General features: G+C 39.1%; 1 protein-coding gene across 1 annotated transcript in view; it reads right to left on the bottom strand.

Moving 5' to 3' along the window:
• The window catches only part of BEND5 (BEN domain containing 5), an 883,422-nt gene that overhangs the window by 523,786 nt on the left and 341,586 nt on the right, over positions 1–18,050 (bottom strand). The window contains exon 5 of the mRNA XM_038144486.1: positions 6,899–7,115. Coding sequence (XP_038000414.1) covers positions 6,899–7,115 — 217 coding nt within the window. The remainder of the gene's footprint in view (positions 1–6,898; positions 7,116–18,050) is intronic.

The raw sequence follows: 18,050 nt of genomic DNA, 5'->3' as shown, positions 1-18,050 counted from the left end.
TCTTGAGCATGTTTATTTAACATATTTAACAAGTTTAAATCTACACTTAAGTGTTTTGCTGGATCGGAGCCACAATGCTCAGTTTACATAAATTATGTGAACAAGATTTTGCCTGAGGTATTTAGAGATTTTAATACATAATACTTACATTCTAGAGCTGATATGAAGTTAAATCAATAAATAGTTCTTTCTTTGGTTTAATTAAAAGGCATAAATCCAAATCATTTGGACTGAGCAGACTTTGAAATTGTTAAATAAGCCTTCAATCCTACAGGTAATGTGAGCCAGGCTAACCGTCTTCTGGGTCTACAGTCAAAGAATAAAGATTAAAATAGTGCTCCAGCCCCACAGATGCATTACACAGTCACCACTCAGGAGATCTAAACAGAAACCAACTCAAACGCAGCCAAAATCCCAGCAGAGTCAATGCAGTGAAGTGCTACGGGGCAAATGTAGTTAATAGCTCCACATAGCACGATTTCCCCTCCGCGCCAGCACATCCAGCATCACTACCAACATGGTAATTATTGCTTAGTGCTGTGCTACAAAGCAGGGAAAACACATTTCTGGAAATGGAAGGGCAAGAAGACTGAAGGCATTCTAGGGTTTTCTCAGGGCCCTACACAACCTCAAAATACACTCATGGCCTGCAGGGCAACTAAATAGATTTTAAAACCATGAAAAACCTTGATGTTGGTGTACACACAGGACCTCAGACTGGGGGATTTTTATGAGGTTCTATTAATTGGTTATGCTATGTTATTTCCCAGGCACGAACTGAAAAACAGGGATTCTAGTCAGCACTGAACATGGAAAAGTAACAATAGGTTCTTTGTGTTCCCAGAAGCTTAGGGTCCAGTAACTGAAGGCAACTGCATAGATCTGAGGTTGAATTCTCTGTGTGGACAAAACCAGTAGTTTTCCCACTGGGATTAAGGTTACCCCATGGAGCTTTGTGGCACTCAACCAAGTAATAGGAAGTGCTGAGGACAGGAATGAGTAAAACCTGCCTTTCACTTGAAATTTGCCATTGCATGAGAAAAGGAGCCAGCCCCTGAAATGCCTTCCTGCACCTGGCTGTGAGTTCAGCAATTTCAGGACATCTGACTGGATCATTAGTGTTCCCTTTCTGGGTTGAAGCCTGGACAAACAACATATTATTCCAGCATTTCTGGAAATTCAGGAGTACATATTAAGGGGTGGAGCAAATAGGGAAGACAAAAGACAGAAGGACAAGGAAGACAAGTCCCAGAGTAGAATATGAAGTCATGTGAAATGGCACTGAGGTGGGGATATCGAGTGTGTACAGGAGAGCATGACTACCTTGTGCAGTCCTGGTATTTAAAAGACCTCACAGCTATTTTGGATTTGCCCTTCACAACTCAAAGAGATAAGGGGAATGAATAGGAAAGAACAAAGCAGGATAAGTAACATAAGAGCAGAAAACAAATACCACAGCTTCTTTCTTCTGGCTAGCTTAGGAGAGTACAAACTAAATGGAAAGAAAAGGGAAGGTTAGATCTGAGGTAAAGAAAGGGCAAGCCAGATGAAGGACAAGCGTGGAGTAAAGGTGAGATGAAGAGTCTGACTTGGAAATGGGAAGAGCCATGAAGCAAAAGGCCAACCTGAACAGCCACAAAAAGTCTAGTGAAAACTTCAGAAAAGTCACTGACTTTCCGAAGGTTTCCCTGAGTGGCTACAGGATGAAAGGGTAAAGCTTGGGACCTGTGCATGAAAACAGTTTGCATGGACTAACTTTGCCACACACAATTCATTTGCTGTCAGTTATTTCAGGAAGTTTTTTCTTAATAAAGTGGATCATTACTTTTTTTTTTTTTTTCTTCAGATGATTTCTTACCTCAATGGGCTTTTTGTGCTCAAAGCTTCTTTTTGGTGAAGTGCTTTTTCCAAGATTTTTTTTTATTAAACAGAGAATGGTAGTTATAAAATGTGAGCTGCAAAATGGACTTAAGATTTGAATCCTTCTTCACAATTTAAGACTTTTTTACTCATAATTAGATAAAGAACAGTTAATGCAAGTCCTTCTAGAAATTATTTTACTTTATCAGTGTTCTTTTTTTAATTTAAGAAATAACCAGCTTATGCATTTAGTAACCTTGCATGATATTAGCTGCAAATTATGATTTCATTGTTTGTTTTTTTCAAAAACTGTATACTGCTGCCAACTTACACCAAAGTATTTCTTGGTTTTACCATGAACCCTTGTATATATCCTACAGACAGAGGGCAACATTCAACAGTAACATCATTTCACCTATTTATCTTATTCTGTGATTCCCACAGGCCAGGTTATCTCCCAGAACTCCCTTTAAATTGTAAAAAATACATTTTCCTTAAAACTGATGGTATAGAATAGTCCCCTGCAATTTTTCATGTTATTTATATAATTTCCCTGGTAGCACACTGTGCTATTATATGCTATAAATCATATTTTATTTTGGAAAGAACTGCTGGTGGTGTTATTTTTAGGTCTAACTCTACTTCTGCTGATATCCAATCCAGCTAAGAAAATAGCTGTAGGAACATTTAAAATCTCACATACAGTGTTGGGATGACATCCACATTACAAATGTTTAGGGAACAGCAGCACTATAGGAGTGAAAAAATACACCACTGCATAAAGATAATGTGTCCTGAACATATACATAGCTGCACTTTTAAACTACTGAGAAATGAGAAAGGGGATTTACTTTTCCTAAGCACGATTTCTGTGGCCTTTTTCAGGCCAAGTAAATTGCCACAAATTACATTTACATGACATTTCAACCTAGTTACAGTCAAACCCATTGGAAAATACAGTATCTGACACCAACAGGATTTCAGAGGTACATTACATTACACAGAAGCCTGTAACTTCTATTTTTTTTCCAAAGACCAAGAGTATACTTTTCTTTTACAGAGCTGTTATTACATAACCCAGAGTTGAATGCAGAAATGGGAATTTTAACCTTAGAAAAACTGCCTATTTTCTTTGCTTCATGCTTTGAAACGTTCATAACTGAGCAGTTAAAAATGGACCAGTAGAAAATGGTAGAACCGATCAAGAATTTTTACTTGGGTACGAAGTCATTTAGTCAGTAAATAAAGGAAATTTGGTCAACGAAGCGGCAATGTGACATCTGGTGTGCAGTTTCACACTCTTAGGGCATCATTCTGCTTCTCTCTGGTACCAGCATGAATCGGGAGTAACTCATGTAAATTAAAAGCATACCCCAAAGTGGTGTGGAGTCAGGAGGAAGCACTCTGTGTTCCAGTCTGAGTCTTTCAGTGTTCCATATCTGACTTAAGAGATCGGCTCATTTACAGAGCTCTACATTAGACATATTGCCTTCTTGTTTTAAAATATGTGTGTTTAATATTTAATTTAACAGAATTCCATATTCCAGGCTCTGTGTACTGTGCGAGTCCCTTTGAGGCTCGTGGTTTGTATGTGCAGTCACAATTCTCCTCAAGTGTAATTTGGAAGCACCATTGCCTAATGGAGTGAAAGGAAGTATCTGGCTCTGATTAATCCTGGTTCTCTTTGGAGTGCGTAATGAAAATAATGCCCAGCCAGTGTCAATTTGTAAAGTGGGCTGTAGGAGTTGAGCCAGGCTGTCCAAAATTCATTTAATTTATTATGCATGTCCATGAAATACTGGTGGAGGTATAGGTCCCATCTATTGTCCACACACTTCAAGCACACACAGGCAATTTGGACTACCAGCTTCAAATGAAAACCCATTCCAAAATTTTGCCAACTCTTAAAAATTGGTTATAATGCTACACATATAGCTATTGCATATGAGACTGAATAAGTATCATAAAATAGGTGCTGCAAATATAAAATGTGCCTATGTAAATGTAAAATGTGCTTATATTTTCACAGAAATATAAAAATTGTTTTTAATTACCTTGTGCTGTGAAATATTGCATAGTATTTGCTGAGAGGAGAGACACATCAATTACATGCAAAAAAGTAATTCCACCATTTAAAAAAGTGCTCACAGATTTTGAACATCTGATCTGTTGGGGCAAACCAAAGAAAATCTGAAGTTATCCAAGGCCAATAACAGCAGAATGAAAATAGCAGTTTAAATGGTACCTGGGTGACCATCTCAGCTCACTTGCAGGAGAGACTATTTTCAAGAACATTTGGCACATCTAGAATGTGGAATAGCTCTCTGAAGTAAAGAATATAAACATTAAAAGGTCAGAAATAGTACAGCTAAGTTATCCATTTAAATGGCAATGGGAAACTTTGCCATTTGGCTCTGAACCATTTTGTCATTCTCCATCCTAATGACAATTACATGTCCCATACAGATATTTCACTTTCAATTTTCATAGAATTAGTGATAGTATTTCAGGAGTTAACGGAGGCAGAGTACTTTCTTTAGAGAAGATATGAAATTAGATTAGAAATTAGATTGCCTTGAAAACATTATATGCAGCAAAATGTGCACTCAGAAAGCCTCCAGGAGTAATCCTCTAGGCATGGCTTCTTGTGACTTCAGTTTTACTTTTCCACAACAAAGAAGAAAACAAAAAACCAAACCAAAACAGCTCCAAAGATCTGTGGTGAGATTCTGCCATCTCCAAGATACACAGCTCAAAACCACCTAGTGAAATTGTTCCAAACACTTCCCCATCCTCCCAATCACAGACTGCAGCAGGGGGCTGTGAAATTCCCCTGGAATGAACCCGAGGGGACCAGCAGCTGCGTGGCAGCTCGACAGATGTGCTGCAGCCCTCCCCTTCCATGTTCTCCCTCCTCAGCCTGTGCCCAGCATGAGGAATCCAGAGTTTGTCCTCAGATGGCACCTTTAAAATACCTTTCACCATGTGCTGCCAGGGGTATCGTCCCTTGGCCAGGAATAGAGCTTCTGAGGGCCTCTTTATGCCAATCTGATTCCTCTTATCTTACATAAGGGGCCAGGGCAGGGACAGAGCTCTCTTTCTTAGCTCTAAATCTATCCTATATGGCACGCAATTCTCCAAAGTACAGCCAGCTTCTGCTTTTATGGAGCACTGTGCAGTGAAGAATGAAGGATCCTGTTTTTCACCATTTAAAGATGTATGATAGCAACAAAGCTCTATGTTAAAATATTTAACTCGCAGAGAACTTATGGAAATTGTCTATTCAAGCTCAGCAAAGACATTAAATTACCAAGCTGTTCTAGGACAGTTGTGTGTGGAGAAAAGCCAGAAATGCTCTGAGATTGTAATGTTGCTCACAAAGATTACAGCATGAGCCTGATTCAGAAGCTTTTTTATACAGCTTGGGGAGCTGCAAAATGTTACCATATCAATTTCTGCAAAACATACTGTGTGTGTACATATAGATATAAAAGCAGGACTTATACACAGCACATTTCCTGCCACATTTTGAGTGGCATCTGTTTGTTTAGCATGCTGAAATATGAAAAATAATATTTAGCAACTACTGGTAACACAATGTTAACAAGATTTAAGAGTATAGCTCTGTCTGTCAAAATGCAGATAAAAGAGAAATCCTTCAATCTCTGTGTTTTAATCAGTCAGATCAGAGGTTTGATGAATATGCAAATGAGACTGTTTATACACTAGTTTCAGAGTGAAAGGAAACAAATTCAGTTCTATTATAGAATTAATGACAGCTCTGTCCTCTAAGATTAATAATTAAAGCCCTACACACATTAAGATGATAGTGCTCTTTCCGCCCAGCCTCTGCAGATTTTACTTTTCTATTTTTTAATACCCCTTTCCCTTATAATTGTTTGTCCCTCTAATTGGAATGATTAATAATTAATGCCAGTTCATGGATATGCAATAGTCATCTTTGGAACAAGAACAGTACTTAACCTACAAAAAGGGTTAAAAAAATACATATTTTTTTAATTCTGTTTTTTGCTCTTGTCTGTAAGTTAATTTTTTTCTCCAAGTTTTATGTCACCATACGAATCTCAATGGCCTGCTTTAATGATGGAAGTCTTTCATTTGTTTCAGTGCAGGGTATACATATGATTTCATTTTGATATTCACAATATATGCTGGCTTTCTTTTCTAAGCCCCTGCTGCTGGGATCAGCAGCCTTCACAGCTTTCTGATTCTGAAACACACACTACAACTTTCAACCAAATCAAATCTCAGAGAAAAGATTTAAGAGCGTGATACAAGTGCATTATAAAGTCAGAGAAAGCAGAAGTTAAAACAAAAAAAAAAAAAGGAGAAAAGGTATTTGAGCTATTATTTTTTAATCTGATGATTTCTGAGTTGACATGGGAGTGGCTGAGTCATGCTTACCAAATCCCCTGGACAGACAACATTTCAGAGGAAGATTATAGCAAAGTGAACAGAAGTTCAGCCTCACCATTAACTCTCCTTCTTGCTCCAGAAGAACTGTGACACTTCATTTTATGTGGCCATTAGGATCTACACAGAGACCACTAAATCCCTTCTAATTGCAAATGACCAAAGCACGAATTTTTAAGAGAAAAGAAAATAGCTGGTTTGTGCATGTTTTGCATTATTTTATCAAGAAAAGTTGTCTTCTGGGTCAAAAACCCCATATTTCTTTCCGAACAGAAAAGCACTTCCAGAAAGACAAATGGTCAGAGTACTCTAAAAATCACATCTCTTCAATAAAGCTGTTTCACTTTCATCTTTTAATGTCTTTAGAGGTGAACTGATCCTACACAGGAATCTAGCATTGCCTTGACTCTCACAAAGGAAATATTTTATGTGAAATTAAATTAGCATTTGCCTATATTTCACCATGGAGGCACACTTCCTCCTGTGTCATTGATAGCAAGAAAACAAATCTGTGTATGTGGCTGCTTTAGCAAGGATGATGAATGATACTCTGGAAGCATTTAAGGGTAGATAGACATCCATAAGGAAGCCTGCTGGTACTTACCACGCTGAGCCCCAGCAATTCCCTGCAGAAGTAGTCCATGTTCCTCCTCTGCAGGTTGTCCAGGTAGTGCTGAAGGCGAGTGTAGGTGTAGGGGTAGCAGTAGGCAAACTGGTAAGTGTCGTCCTCTCGGTCGAAGCAAAAAGCAAAGGACATGACATAGTTCTTCCTGTGGTCTGGGCAGCGGTAGTAATACACGTTTTTGGAGGGGATTCTTTGCCTGAAAAACAAAAACAAACAGAAACTTGTCTGTAAGTTAATTTTTTTCCTCCAAGTTTTATGCCATCATAGGAACCTCAGTATGTATTAATTGATGCATATCGACGTGGACAGAAGGGATCTGATCTGTGTGGGATTCAGGTTCCCTCCAAAGTAAATGAAGTGGAGCAGCTTGAGCAGCTCAGGAGCTGGTGAGGAGATCCCAGAGCCTGTGTTTGGGAGCACTCGTGCAGACCAGGGCTGTGACATCTCCAGTGCCACTGTCACCACAGGGACTGCAGCTCTGCCCGGGTGCCCAGGCTGGCAGAGTCACCAGAGCAGGGAGACCATCACACAACCAAGAAAGCCCATTCACACAAAGTGAAAAGGATGCACAGGCTGTCCAAATATCCTCTAGTTCACTACCAGGCCGCTGCAGCCTCACACCACTCATAACTCAAAGACAGGCTCCAGCCAAACCTACACCCTTTCTTACAGGTTCAATTCACTGGCACAGAGAGGAGGCACAGCTAATGAAGGAATGTCAGCATAAGGCAACACTGACAAAACTATTCCTGAAATTCAGAACATCTTTTTATATAGATATCCTTAATAGTCAGGATACATATCAACATATAGCCAATAAATGGAACAAAAGATAAATTCTTGAGGTTAAAAAACAAAAAACAACAAACAATCTAAAAATCATACAAGAAAATTTCAGGTATGGAAAATAACCAGGTCTGAAAACAGAAGGCAAAGGAGAATTCCTTTGTTGTATTTGTTCCCGTTCCAAATTGGACTGCTGCTCTCCTCAGCATTTCTGGTTTATCTGACAAGATAGAAATGAATATACATGATGGTAAATAATTATAATAAAGACATTTATGTCATTGTTATCAAGGTGGTATCTCTTTGAGAAATAACAAATATCTGCCTGCAATCTCTCACACAACTCTAATTATTTTATTTTCAAAAGAAATAAGTAATGTTTCAGAGGTGAGGCACAAACTCATTCTATGGATGAGGGATGTTCACTGTTTCTGTTTGTATGCTTTGTTCATTTCTTAGGTGGAATTTCCAGCTTCATTCAGACAGGAATAGTCTCCAGTCATGCCATGCACTTGTAATTTGATGTAAGTAACTTACCAGCCATGTTTGGCAACAAAATGCTATGGTCCTGCAGACTTTACCTGATTCAATTACACAACCTTATAAACAGGTCTCATCTAATGATTGAAGCAGATCTCAGCTAAACTGGGATCATGGTGAGGGAAAAGCATAACAAGATTTACAGACATAGAACCAGTAATGTGTGTCTTCATAATCATTCCGAGAAGCTGGTCTGCTGCAGAGCCTCAGTTTTGGCCTCTCATTGCTAATGTGAATTAGAGGACAAAACCCTCTCATTAAGCACAGGTACATGTTTGCCAATTAGCAGCAGTTAACGAGTCTGACCAGCAAGACTCAGCATCTACAAAGAGAAACAGAAAGGAATTGAGATCTTCTTGAGAAAGTAAAATAAAGAACCAGTGATGCAGTTAATTACACTCAGAAAAAGAATTTATCAGCCCTTTTTAATGTCCTGCTTCTTGAACATTCAGGAATAATTCAATAACTTAGTTCACCATCGTGACTGAACATGAGCCAGCTGTGCCCAGTGGGGCAGGAAGGCCAGTGGCACCTGGCTTGTACCAGCAATGGTGTGGCAGCAGGAGCAGGGCAGTGACTGTCCCCCTGTACTGGGCACTGTGGGACCACATCCCGAATTTAGATTGGATATTGGGAAATATTTCTTCAATGGAAAGGTCGTCAAGCATTGGAAGAGGCTGTCAGGGCACGTGGTGGAGTCACCATTCCTGGAGGTATTTAAAGGATGTGTAGATGTGGCACCTGGGGACGTGTTTTAGGGGCAGCACTGACAGTGCCAGGATAAAAGTTGGACTCAATGATATTAAAGGACTTGTCCAACCTAATCAAATCTGTGATTTAAAGATTTTTGTTAAATAAGACATCTGCTTATCACTAAGACCTGGAAATTCTATTTAACACACAAATATAAAAGACAGAAAAACAAACCTTTTATTCTTTTTAAAAAAAGTATCAGTAGGGAAAAAATGCCACCAGCCATCTGCATGCAGCCCTCTTACCTAATGGTTTTCTTCAGTATCTTAACATATTTCTATCATTCTGCCTTACTCTGGAGTGCTATAGGACATCCCTCATTTGATCTCAAATCAAGCAGATGATATGGCAGTGGGTAAATGTATTCCAGCTCCCAGTCCTCAAACCGTAATGCAAGTTTAAACAGTGTGTTGCTGAGTTGTTGAACTTTATTTGTTTCCAAATTAGCATGGGGAAAATAATGGAGGACAAGCCTCACTTTGTGCTATAAAAATTTCATGTAAAATGAGACCAATAGGAGGAAATTCAGGATTTTAGAAATGCTAATGCTAATTGAAATTCATCTGCTGATAGTTAATGTTTAAATGACACATAGTTCTCCTTGGTTCAATAACTTTCTACTTTTAAGCAAGTTGAAGACAACTTTGTTAATGTATTAAAGGCACTTTTGATATTTCATTCCCTTTCCCCTTCATTATAAAAGCTAAGCATCTGTTTTATTATCCACTTTGACACATCACTTTATGGCTGCATTTGGCTATTATGGCTAATCTTGATGTCTAGGACATCTGGTATTGACATTTCACTATCTGGTGTCTGACACAACAGCAGAAACTATCCTCAGTTCCTAGGTTTAAATTCACCCTCTCAGGGCAAAAAGTGCCCAAACTCTTAATTCAAACCATATCTTCCAAAAATAATTATAATAGTACTCCTGTCACTGCTAATCTATTTTTATCTCTCCTAGCACTTTGTCACTGCTAATCTATTTGTGAGTCATACAGAGAAAGAGAGTTAGCATTTAGATACCAACAACACATCTTTACACACAGGAGCTTAATCAGATTGAGATCTTATCAGGGAATTAAAGAAGAAAAGAAAAAAGAGAAAGAAAAGGAAAGAAAAGAGACAAAGTGCTAGATATCACCAACTGAGTTTTTGATAACGAAAAGACATTGCTCAGTTCTTGAATTAACCTTTGTGTCCTAGACACACTATTGTTTACTCTTTCCCTTTTTTGTTCTATGCCTTCTGGAAAAGGACACCCACACACTGTGGCAGCAGCTGCTCCTATTAATTTAAAGCTATTACAAAAATTAAAATTAAACCCAATTACTTTGGCTGGTTTATAGCTGGGGAACGGCTTAGTCTGATTGTTCCCTCTGGTTATGGACAAAAACAATATTCCTACCTACAGGCAGCTGCCAGTGGAATACTAATGCATCTAGGGCCTGGCAGGAACAGATTCAGAATGCAGAGTCTAACTGCATTTCCTACTAAAGAAAAATATCTTATCATGGATCTGCAGAAATGCACCAACTTCTTAGGCTGTGAGTCACAATGAAGCTGATTTGTAGTTAGGAAGGAAAAACGATGGTGGAAACCTCAATGCTCTGATTTGTCCTTTTTCATTTCCAGGCAGCTCACACTCAGCAATGCATCCTGCTAATTGATGCACAACTGCCCGGATGTCTGAGCTCCTGAGTGGTTCTTTAAAGGAGAACCACCCCCATTCCAAGCTCAGCCACAAAGAATAACATGCAAACAACTCATTTCCAGTCTGTTTTCTAGATGTACTTAAAGAAATGGAGCTTGATATCATACATCAGTTTGACACAAATTCAGAATGCCTAGTCTTAAAGATAAAGACAAAACTCTTTCTATCTAAGGAAGAAGGAGGCACAGAAATTGAGAGTTTCTCTCTATTTTGATGCTAACAATCCAGTGCCAAAAGCTTGAGCCTTTGAGTGTCTTCTCCTCCTGTCTGACAAGGCAGCACACCCAACCCAGTGGATTTGTTGCTCCAAGTGTGAGTGTACATGAGCTTTCCTGTTCCTCTGTTTGCAGCAGCGCAGTCTGCAGTCAGGACATTTGCTCTGTGTTGGTATGTGCAGTAGGATCAAATTTGTCAGTGTACGAAAAAGAAAACTTAAAATTTCAGTCCTCATCCAGTATCAAAAACCTGATGACTTTGGAGGCCCCAAGATTTTACTCCTTGGTACTGCAAGAGGCACTAAGGGGTATAATTCAGAACTTCAAAAACTTTATCCTAACTAGACTTCTAATTTGAACATAATTTTAACTTCAACTAAGAATTTTACTTCAAATCAAACCTTTTATTACCTGTCCTGCTTTTTTTCCTTTTTTCTTTTCTTTTTTTTTCTTTTTTTTCTGCTACCTTCTGCTTATTTCCATTTGAAAATTGGAAGTTAATCAATGCTTTGGAGGACAAACACTGGGGGTACTGATGGTACTGCTCTGTGGAATCTAAGTTTTAAACATGGAAGGGTGATAATCAAATCCTCTAGTGGCACCCCAGCACAAGTAATTACAAAATAACCATTTTTGGACCGCTTTCCTCTCCCTATTGCATGACCAAAGCAGGGAGCTCTGGCCCAGCCAAATTCCCAATGACTTTAATGAGCAGCATAAATAGTCTTTGGACTGCTTTTAATATGGCACTCACAAAGTAATTATTCAGTCCCTTGCCTCCACAGGATCGGGTTAGACACAACCCAGTCAGGAGACTTCAAAGTAAGATGATGATCTTTGGAGCAAAAACAAAAAACTGCAGGTGCTGTAAAAAATCAATGGCCAAAAGAGAAATAACTGGATCTGACTTGTAGAGAAATGCTCAAGTTGTGGTGCAGCATTAGCTGTGGTGACACACTGTGGTGAGCATTTTCAATTGCCATCGCTTTGCACGGGGAGGGATACTACTGAACAAATTCACAAATTTCCAAGCCCGCCTATAGAACTCAAAGGGGTGGGCCGGAGTCACAATCTCAGACAAAATTAAGCTTACTGACCCAAAAATAACCTCCAGGTATTTACTGATGTTATCCTAAATACTAGATTTGGCTACTCTTTCTCAGTGCTTAGATTTTAGTCCTAGAGCTGGATGCCCCCAGTTATTAACTGCAAGAAATCAAACAAACTCTGGACAAAATCTAAGGATGTAAATCTTGTGCTGCAAACTCCTTTTCTGGAAGGCAGCCCTTTTCTTCCTGACTTCTTTCCCTGTTAGTCTAAGCCATTATTTTTCTTCTTGCTTATTCTTGTTGACAAGTGGAGCTGACCATCTTCAAAATTCTTAGCTTACTTGTGACAAAATAAGTTTGTAGGGTTTTTTTCTTGCACATAATTTTATATTTGATTCACAGAGCATGGAGTGACAGTGAATATGTCAGATGGTGTTAAATATTTTTTGCAGACAACTGAATGGGTTTTGGCACAGCTAACTCAGTTTCAGACACTGCAAAACAAGTCCTGCTTTCTTTCTTCCTACTGTGTATTACAATGTTCCCCAAATATTTTCATAATTCAAGATCTCAAGATTTTCCACGTTTAACAGTACCTGGTTTCTTCTTCTTAAGTATAAAAATCAAAATATTGTGTAATTCAATTTAATAAAAATCAGATACTCTACACATTAAGCATGCTGCTTTCATTTTTTAATTGAAATAATGAAGCAACCTCTATCAAAACTGTTAGGGAATTCAAATAATAATGAACTGCACAAAGATTGCTTGTAAAGTATCTTCACTCTTTACAACTTCAAGGAGAAAACACTGCATTTTTAACCTTTTTAAATCTAAATTCCATTAATTCATTAAGGGTTTTTTGGTTTTTGTTTTGTTTTGGTTTGGTTTGGTTTTTTGGGTTTTTTTTCCTTTTTGAGAGAAAAAAGCAGGGAAGAAGTAGGGAAGGGTCATGATTGCAGGATGCGAAGCAACACTAAAAACCTGTCCCCAGGTTCTGCTGGTAGAAATGAAGTCACCATCCTTCAGTTTGCCAGAATTAGGAGAATGAAAGGCAGGGCTGATAAAGTGTAAACTGGCAAGAAACAATTTTTTTATTGACTGAATTAATTTTAAGCATCTACACATGAGATAGGGCAACACTCAATCCCTCAAAAGGAGAAAAGCGTTGGTTCAGATTCCCCAAACCTCAATTAGATTTTGTGGGAGGAGGTTTCATTCAGTGCCTTCTATTACTTCTCACTTGTCCATCTCCCCTAAACACAAAATTTGTCAACAAAGGTCAAAATTTATCACTCTTTTGACAAAACACTTCCGTATGTCTGAGAGCAGCTGTCAGCTGATAGCAAAATCCAAAATCTTCTGCCAGCAGCAGGTACAAGTGGGATTTCCAGGGCACAAGCAGCCAATTCCCCTTCTTCCTCCCTCCTGCCTACCTTCAGAGCCAAAGCCATGCTCCCCCCTCCATCTTTTGTTTATTCTGTCCAGTTGCTAAATCTCAAACTGCAGTGACTTTCCTCTGAAGCAGCAGTTCCAACACTGCAATTATTCCACAGAAACTCTCTTTTAAGCTGCAGGGATAATGAATGGTGCTGATTTTTTCTTCGGTCAAAACAAGATTTGCCTACTGACCACAGGTATTCCAGCCACGGATTGTTTCAATAGAAATGTCTCTGTGCAGTGTTTGTAAATGACAAAAAAGAAAGAGAAGGAGAAAAGACAACTTTCCACAAAAATACTAGTTAGCCATACATATGTTGTCATCCTCTGAAGATATCATGAGTGCAAGAGAAGGATGCATGGCCAGCATTTATGTCCTGAAATGCAGCTACCAGGAGGAAAAAAACCCCACAAATACAGTGTAAAAATAAAATTTAAAAATACTTTAATTTGTGATAAGAATCACTGAATAAGGTAAGGAACAAGGGAAGTAAAGGAGTGACACACCACTATAGTCCCAAAGCTTGCAGTGTAAAAAAGAAAAACAAAAGGATTTTGAAGAAACTGCGAAAGAGTAGCCACAAATGCTGTAAATAAGTAGAAAAATTTAAAAAATAAAGTCAGCCTAAATAATGTTGTACCAAGAAAAGGTGAGGACAAGAAGTGTTCCACCTCAGCACTATTCCTGTCCTGGCTTTGACCTATACCAGACTCTCTGGCCACAAAAGAGCAAAGCTCCTGACAACTTCAGAATACAGTTTGCATACACTGACATCAGGGAGCAAATAAGCAAATAAAATCCAGAAGAATGTGTATCACTGACTGCATTGGAAAAGAAGGTAGGTCAGGAGACAGATAGAGGGGGACAAGACTGGCACAGCACAAGCACACCAGCTAAAAATTGGCCTGGAACAAGGTAATGGAATGACTTAAAATAAATACCCTTTTAGGTCTTTGCTTTGCTACTTTGCTACTATCTCTGGAAAGAAAAATCATGCTTGAGAGAACCATGACCTGGACAAATTTTAGGAAAGGTTGCTTGGTGAGAAATAATTAATTCTTAATAAGAATCTCTTCAAAACACATTTATTTCAATTTTTTTAACAGAAAATTCAGATGAATTCCAAAGAATTTCACCAAACAATTTATCCATTAGCATAATAATTTAACATCTTCATGACCAAATTCAGCATTTCACTCCATAATTCTTTCCTGTCTCCACTATAATCTGACATACAATCCCTCCAGATTATGTTGACTGGAAAGCACATAATTACAGGATGATACAGGCTGTGAAACAGAGTCCTTATGATGTTTGGAGCATGTGTTGGCCTGGGAATGAGGGACCAACCTCAATCCCAAATTCAAGTCCCTGAACTGCATTACCAGTAGACCACTGGGTCAGCTCTAATAGCCTCTTAGCCTCAATTACCTAATTAGCCCTTTCTTCAGTCTCCTCTTCTCCCTTTCCCATCTGTTCATATATTCCCACCACTCCCTGTTCTTCTGCAAGAATAATTTTTAAAATCTATGTTAACTTCATTTAGGTTAGTCTCAGGTGACTTCTCTATGCAAGAATAATTTATAAGTCTCATAAGAGCCCCAACTTGAAGAAGCTTTTCAGTAACATATGAATTCTGAAATCCATGTTTAAAATGTTGATGATCTCAACAGTCTAAATACAAAGTTGAGATTTTCAATTTATATCATCTAGATGAGAATTTTAAGTAACTACCAAAGGAAGGAGAACAGATAGGAGAGAGGTTTTTTGTCAATTGTAGATTGGTTGACACTGAACTGTCCTTAGCAAGATCTCAAACCCCCTGGAAGCCTTTGCCTTCCCAAAGTATATTATTCCTGATAAAGATCAGTGCATCTCTGATAGTAGATGATGTATGAGCAGGGTAAAGACAAAAGAAAACAGGAAATTGTCATCATGGATCAGACTTTGTTAGCTGGGGAAACTTCCCCATAATATTTTGCTTTATCCTCTCATCTGTCTACACACAATGAAGACTGAGTTCAGTAATTCATTTTTAATGTCCCATTTCTTACGCCTTCTAGCACCTTGTTCACTTTTTCTACCATAACAGCATCTCAAATGGCTTCTGCTGTGGAACTGCCAACAGCAACATTCAAGTCTTTTCCCTTTAGTCAGAGGATTATGTTTTTGTGTGGTTTTCTTCACAGACTAACTTCTCATTTATCAGGAATGAACCCCCTTGCTAGATCACTCAGAAGTTTGCAATAGTGTGCTACAGGCTTAAATTACTTTAGTAATTACACGTCATTTGTAAATGTTACCACCTAATCCTTCACCTCTCTCTCCCAGGATCATTAATAAAGATATTTAGCATGTGACCTGATAGTTAACTTTAAGAAACACAGCTGCTGGCCTTTTAGTGGGATGAAAACTGACCACTTAGTCCTCTGCCTTTTTGTTTCCTTGTCGGCTTTTGATCTATGGGGATCCTTGCCCTGTCACCATATGTGAATACTTAGCCTTTGCAGCAGTGTCTTGTGACAGACTTTGTCACATGCTTTTAAAAAGTCAAAATACATTATGTCAGGCAGCTCATCTCTCATAAGCCTGGGAGCTGAAACCCAAAGGCGAGGAAACATTCCCAGGAATTCCCAGGGGGAAAGTGCACCTTGGCATCCAATGCAATCAAAGGGAGATAAACTGGAAAGGTTGGGGAGAAAGCCAGAAACACCTTTCTGTGGCACATATAGCAACTATACATCTAAGTAAAATTATATTTTTTTCTGTTACAAAGGGATTTACTTCATCACAAGGAGAAAAGGTGGAAAAGACTGCATCAACTGGCTGTCCAAGTGAGTCAATCCAGGAAGAGTATAAAGCAGCAAAATACAAAGGTTACACCTTAAAAAAAAATTTTAAAAAGGGGGTGGAGGGTAAAAAGGAGACTTGTCTTAAAGCCTTCTGCAAGACAGGCTAGTCCCAGAAGCTGTTTAAGCCCCTCTTAAGAACTGGGAGCCTGTGCCTGGTTCTCAGCACTGTGTTTACTCTTCCAAGGGTTGAAACAAAACAAGTCAGCAGAGGGGTGGGAGCTGATGGGAACAGTGGGTGAGAGCACCATGGACTGCAGAGCACCCAGAGCAGTGGCCAGCAGAAGCTCTACGTGTGGCCTGCCAGGAAATGCTTGGCTGGGGGAGTGAAGAGCCAACAAAACAATGCAGTGGCCTCACTAGTTGAAAATACTGCTGGTACAGTTATACCTTGGAGCTGGTAATTGCTACTCTGAACATCCAACCTGTTGGAGTCCTCTTTGATCCTTTTCAGGAAAACTGAAAAAGGCGGTCTCTAACATTGTTTATTTTACCACCCGATTCCTTTTTGTCAGTGGGGGAAATTCTCTCTCTGAGCACCAGTGAGTTCAGGACTGGTTTCTGGGAAAGGGATGATGTCAGCATGTCAGCAGATGACCCCCTTAAATTCAGACATGGCCTTTGTTGCTGTCAATCAAGTCCAAGGGAAAAGGGTTATCTAAATCTTTTTATTCCTCTCTCTTTCCTGTGTGGCTGTGACAGGGCACTGACAGAGGCAGGATGCTGGGCTAGAGGGAATTTTGGTCTGGTCCAGGATGATCATTCTAATTCCTTTTTATGGGCACATTCACAGAGTTCTAAGCAATGTAGTGAGACATGGTTTTCCTTCGCTGAAGCTGTTCTCATTAAAGTCTCTCACATCACGATCTTCCAGGTGTTTTATTATTCCCTTTTAAATTCCTGTTCCGACCATTTGCAATGTGCAGATGTAATGCTTACTGGTCTAAATATAGGATAAACCCCAGATACTTTCCAGCTCTCTGGAAAAGAGCTTGGTTTTAATGAGAGTGCATATCTTTGTTAGCAGTTCAGCTAATTCATTCCTAATCTTCCTCAGAATTCTTTTATACATAAATCATGTGGGACTGATGATTTACTACTTTTTAATTAATCAATTTGCTCCATCTTCTCAATCTCTGATAGAGCCTCATCTTTATTCCCAGAAAATAGCAGGTCTAAGATAGGTACCTCCTTGTTTGCTATAGAGACTGATTTATGCTGTAGAACCTTCTGATTTCTTTGCGTGAAGACACATAATTTTAAAACATGTACAAGACATGACAACGTGAGAGCAAAATAATTTAAATTCAGCATCGAAAAATTTTTATTTCTTCCCCAGGCTACACATCTTGCACGTACACAAATTTTGTTCTCCATGCTCCTCTGTAAGCTCCTTCAAATTCCCTCCTTTCACCTCCCTCCATTGAAAAACTACTTTATAACATCCTCCTACTCTTGAGAGTGTTGCAGAGTACCCGAGTACCCATCTCCAAGGGTGCTTGCATTCCTCTACTACAAGGAGAGGCTGTAGGTCTCCTATTTATCCCCTGTGCCAGCATGTGGCCTGTTAGCAATGGCAATACTGCATTTTCAGGGCTAAACGTGCATTGTGTTGGGAAGCCCTGCCTTTTGTGTCCTTTAGTTATCCCTTCTGGAGACAGCACTCAGAGCTATCGCATTAAACACACAGCAGAAAAAAAAAAAAAAAAAAAAAAAAAAGCCTGGAAGGAAAAGGCTCAGTTTTCCCAGTCAGAAGGGAGCAGCAAACATGGCAAGCCCTT

This window comes from Motacilla alba, chromosome 8, assembly GCF_015832195.1.
Source record: "Motacilla alba alba isolate MOTALB_02 chromosome 8, Motacilla_alba_V1.0_pri, whole genome shotgun sequence".
Classification (NCBI taxonomy): domain Eukaryota; kingdom Metazoa; phylum Chordata; class Aves; order Passeriformes; family Motacillidae; genus Motacilla; species Motacilla alba.
Note: the sequence above shows the minus strand (reverse complement) of the source record. Positions and strands in the feature narration are given on the sequence as shown.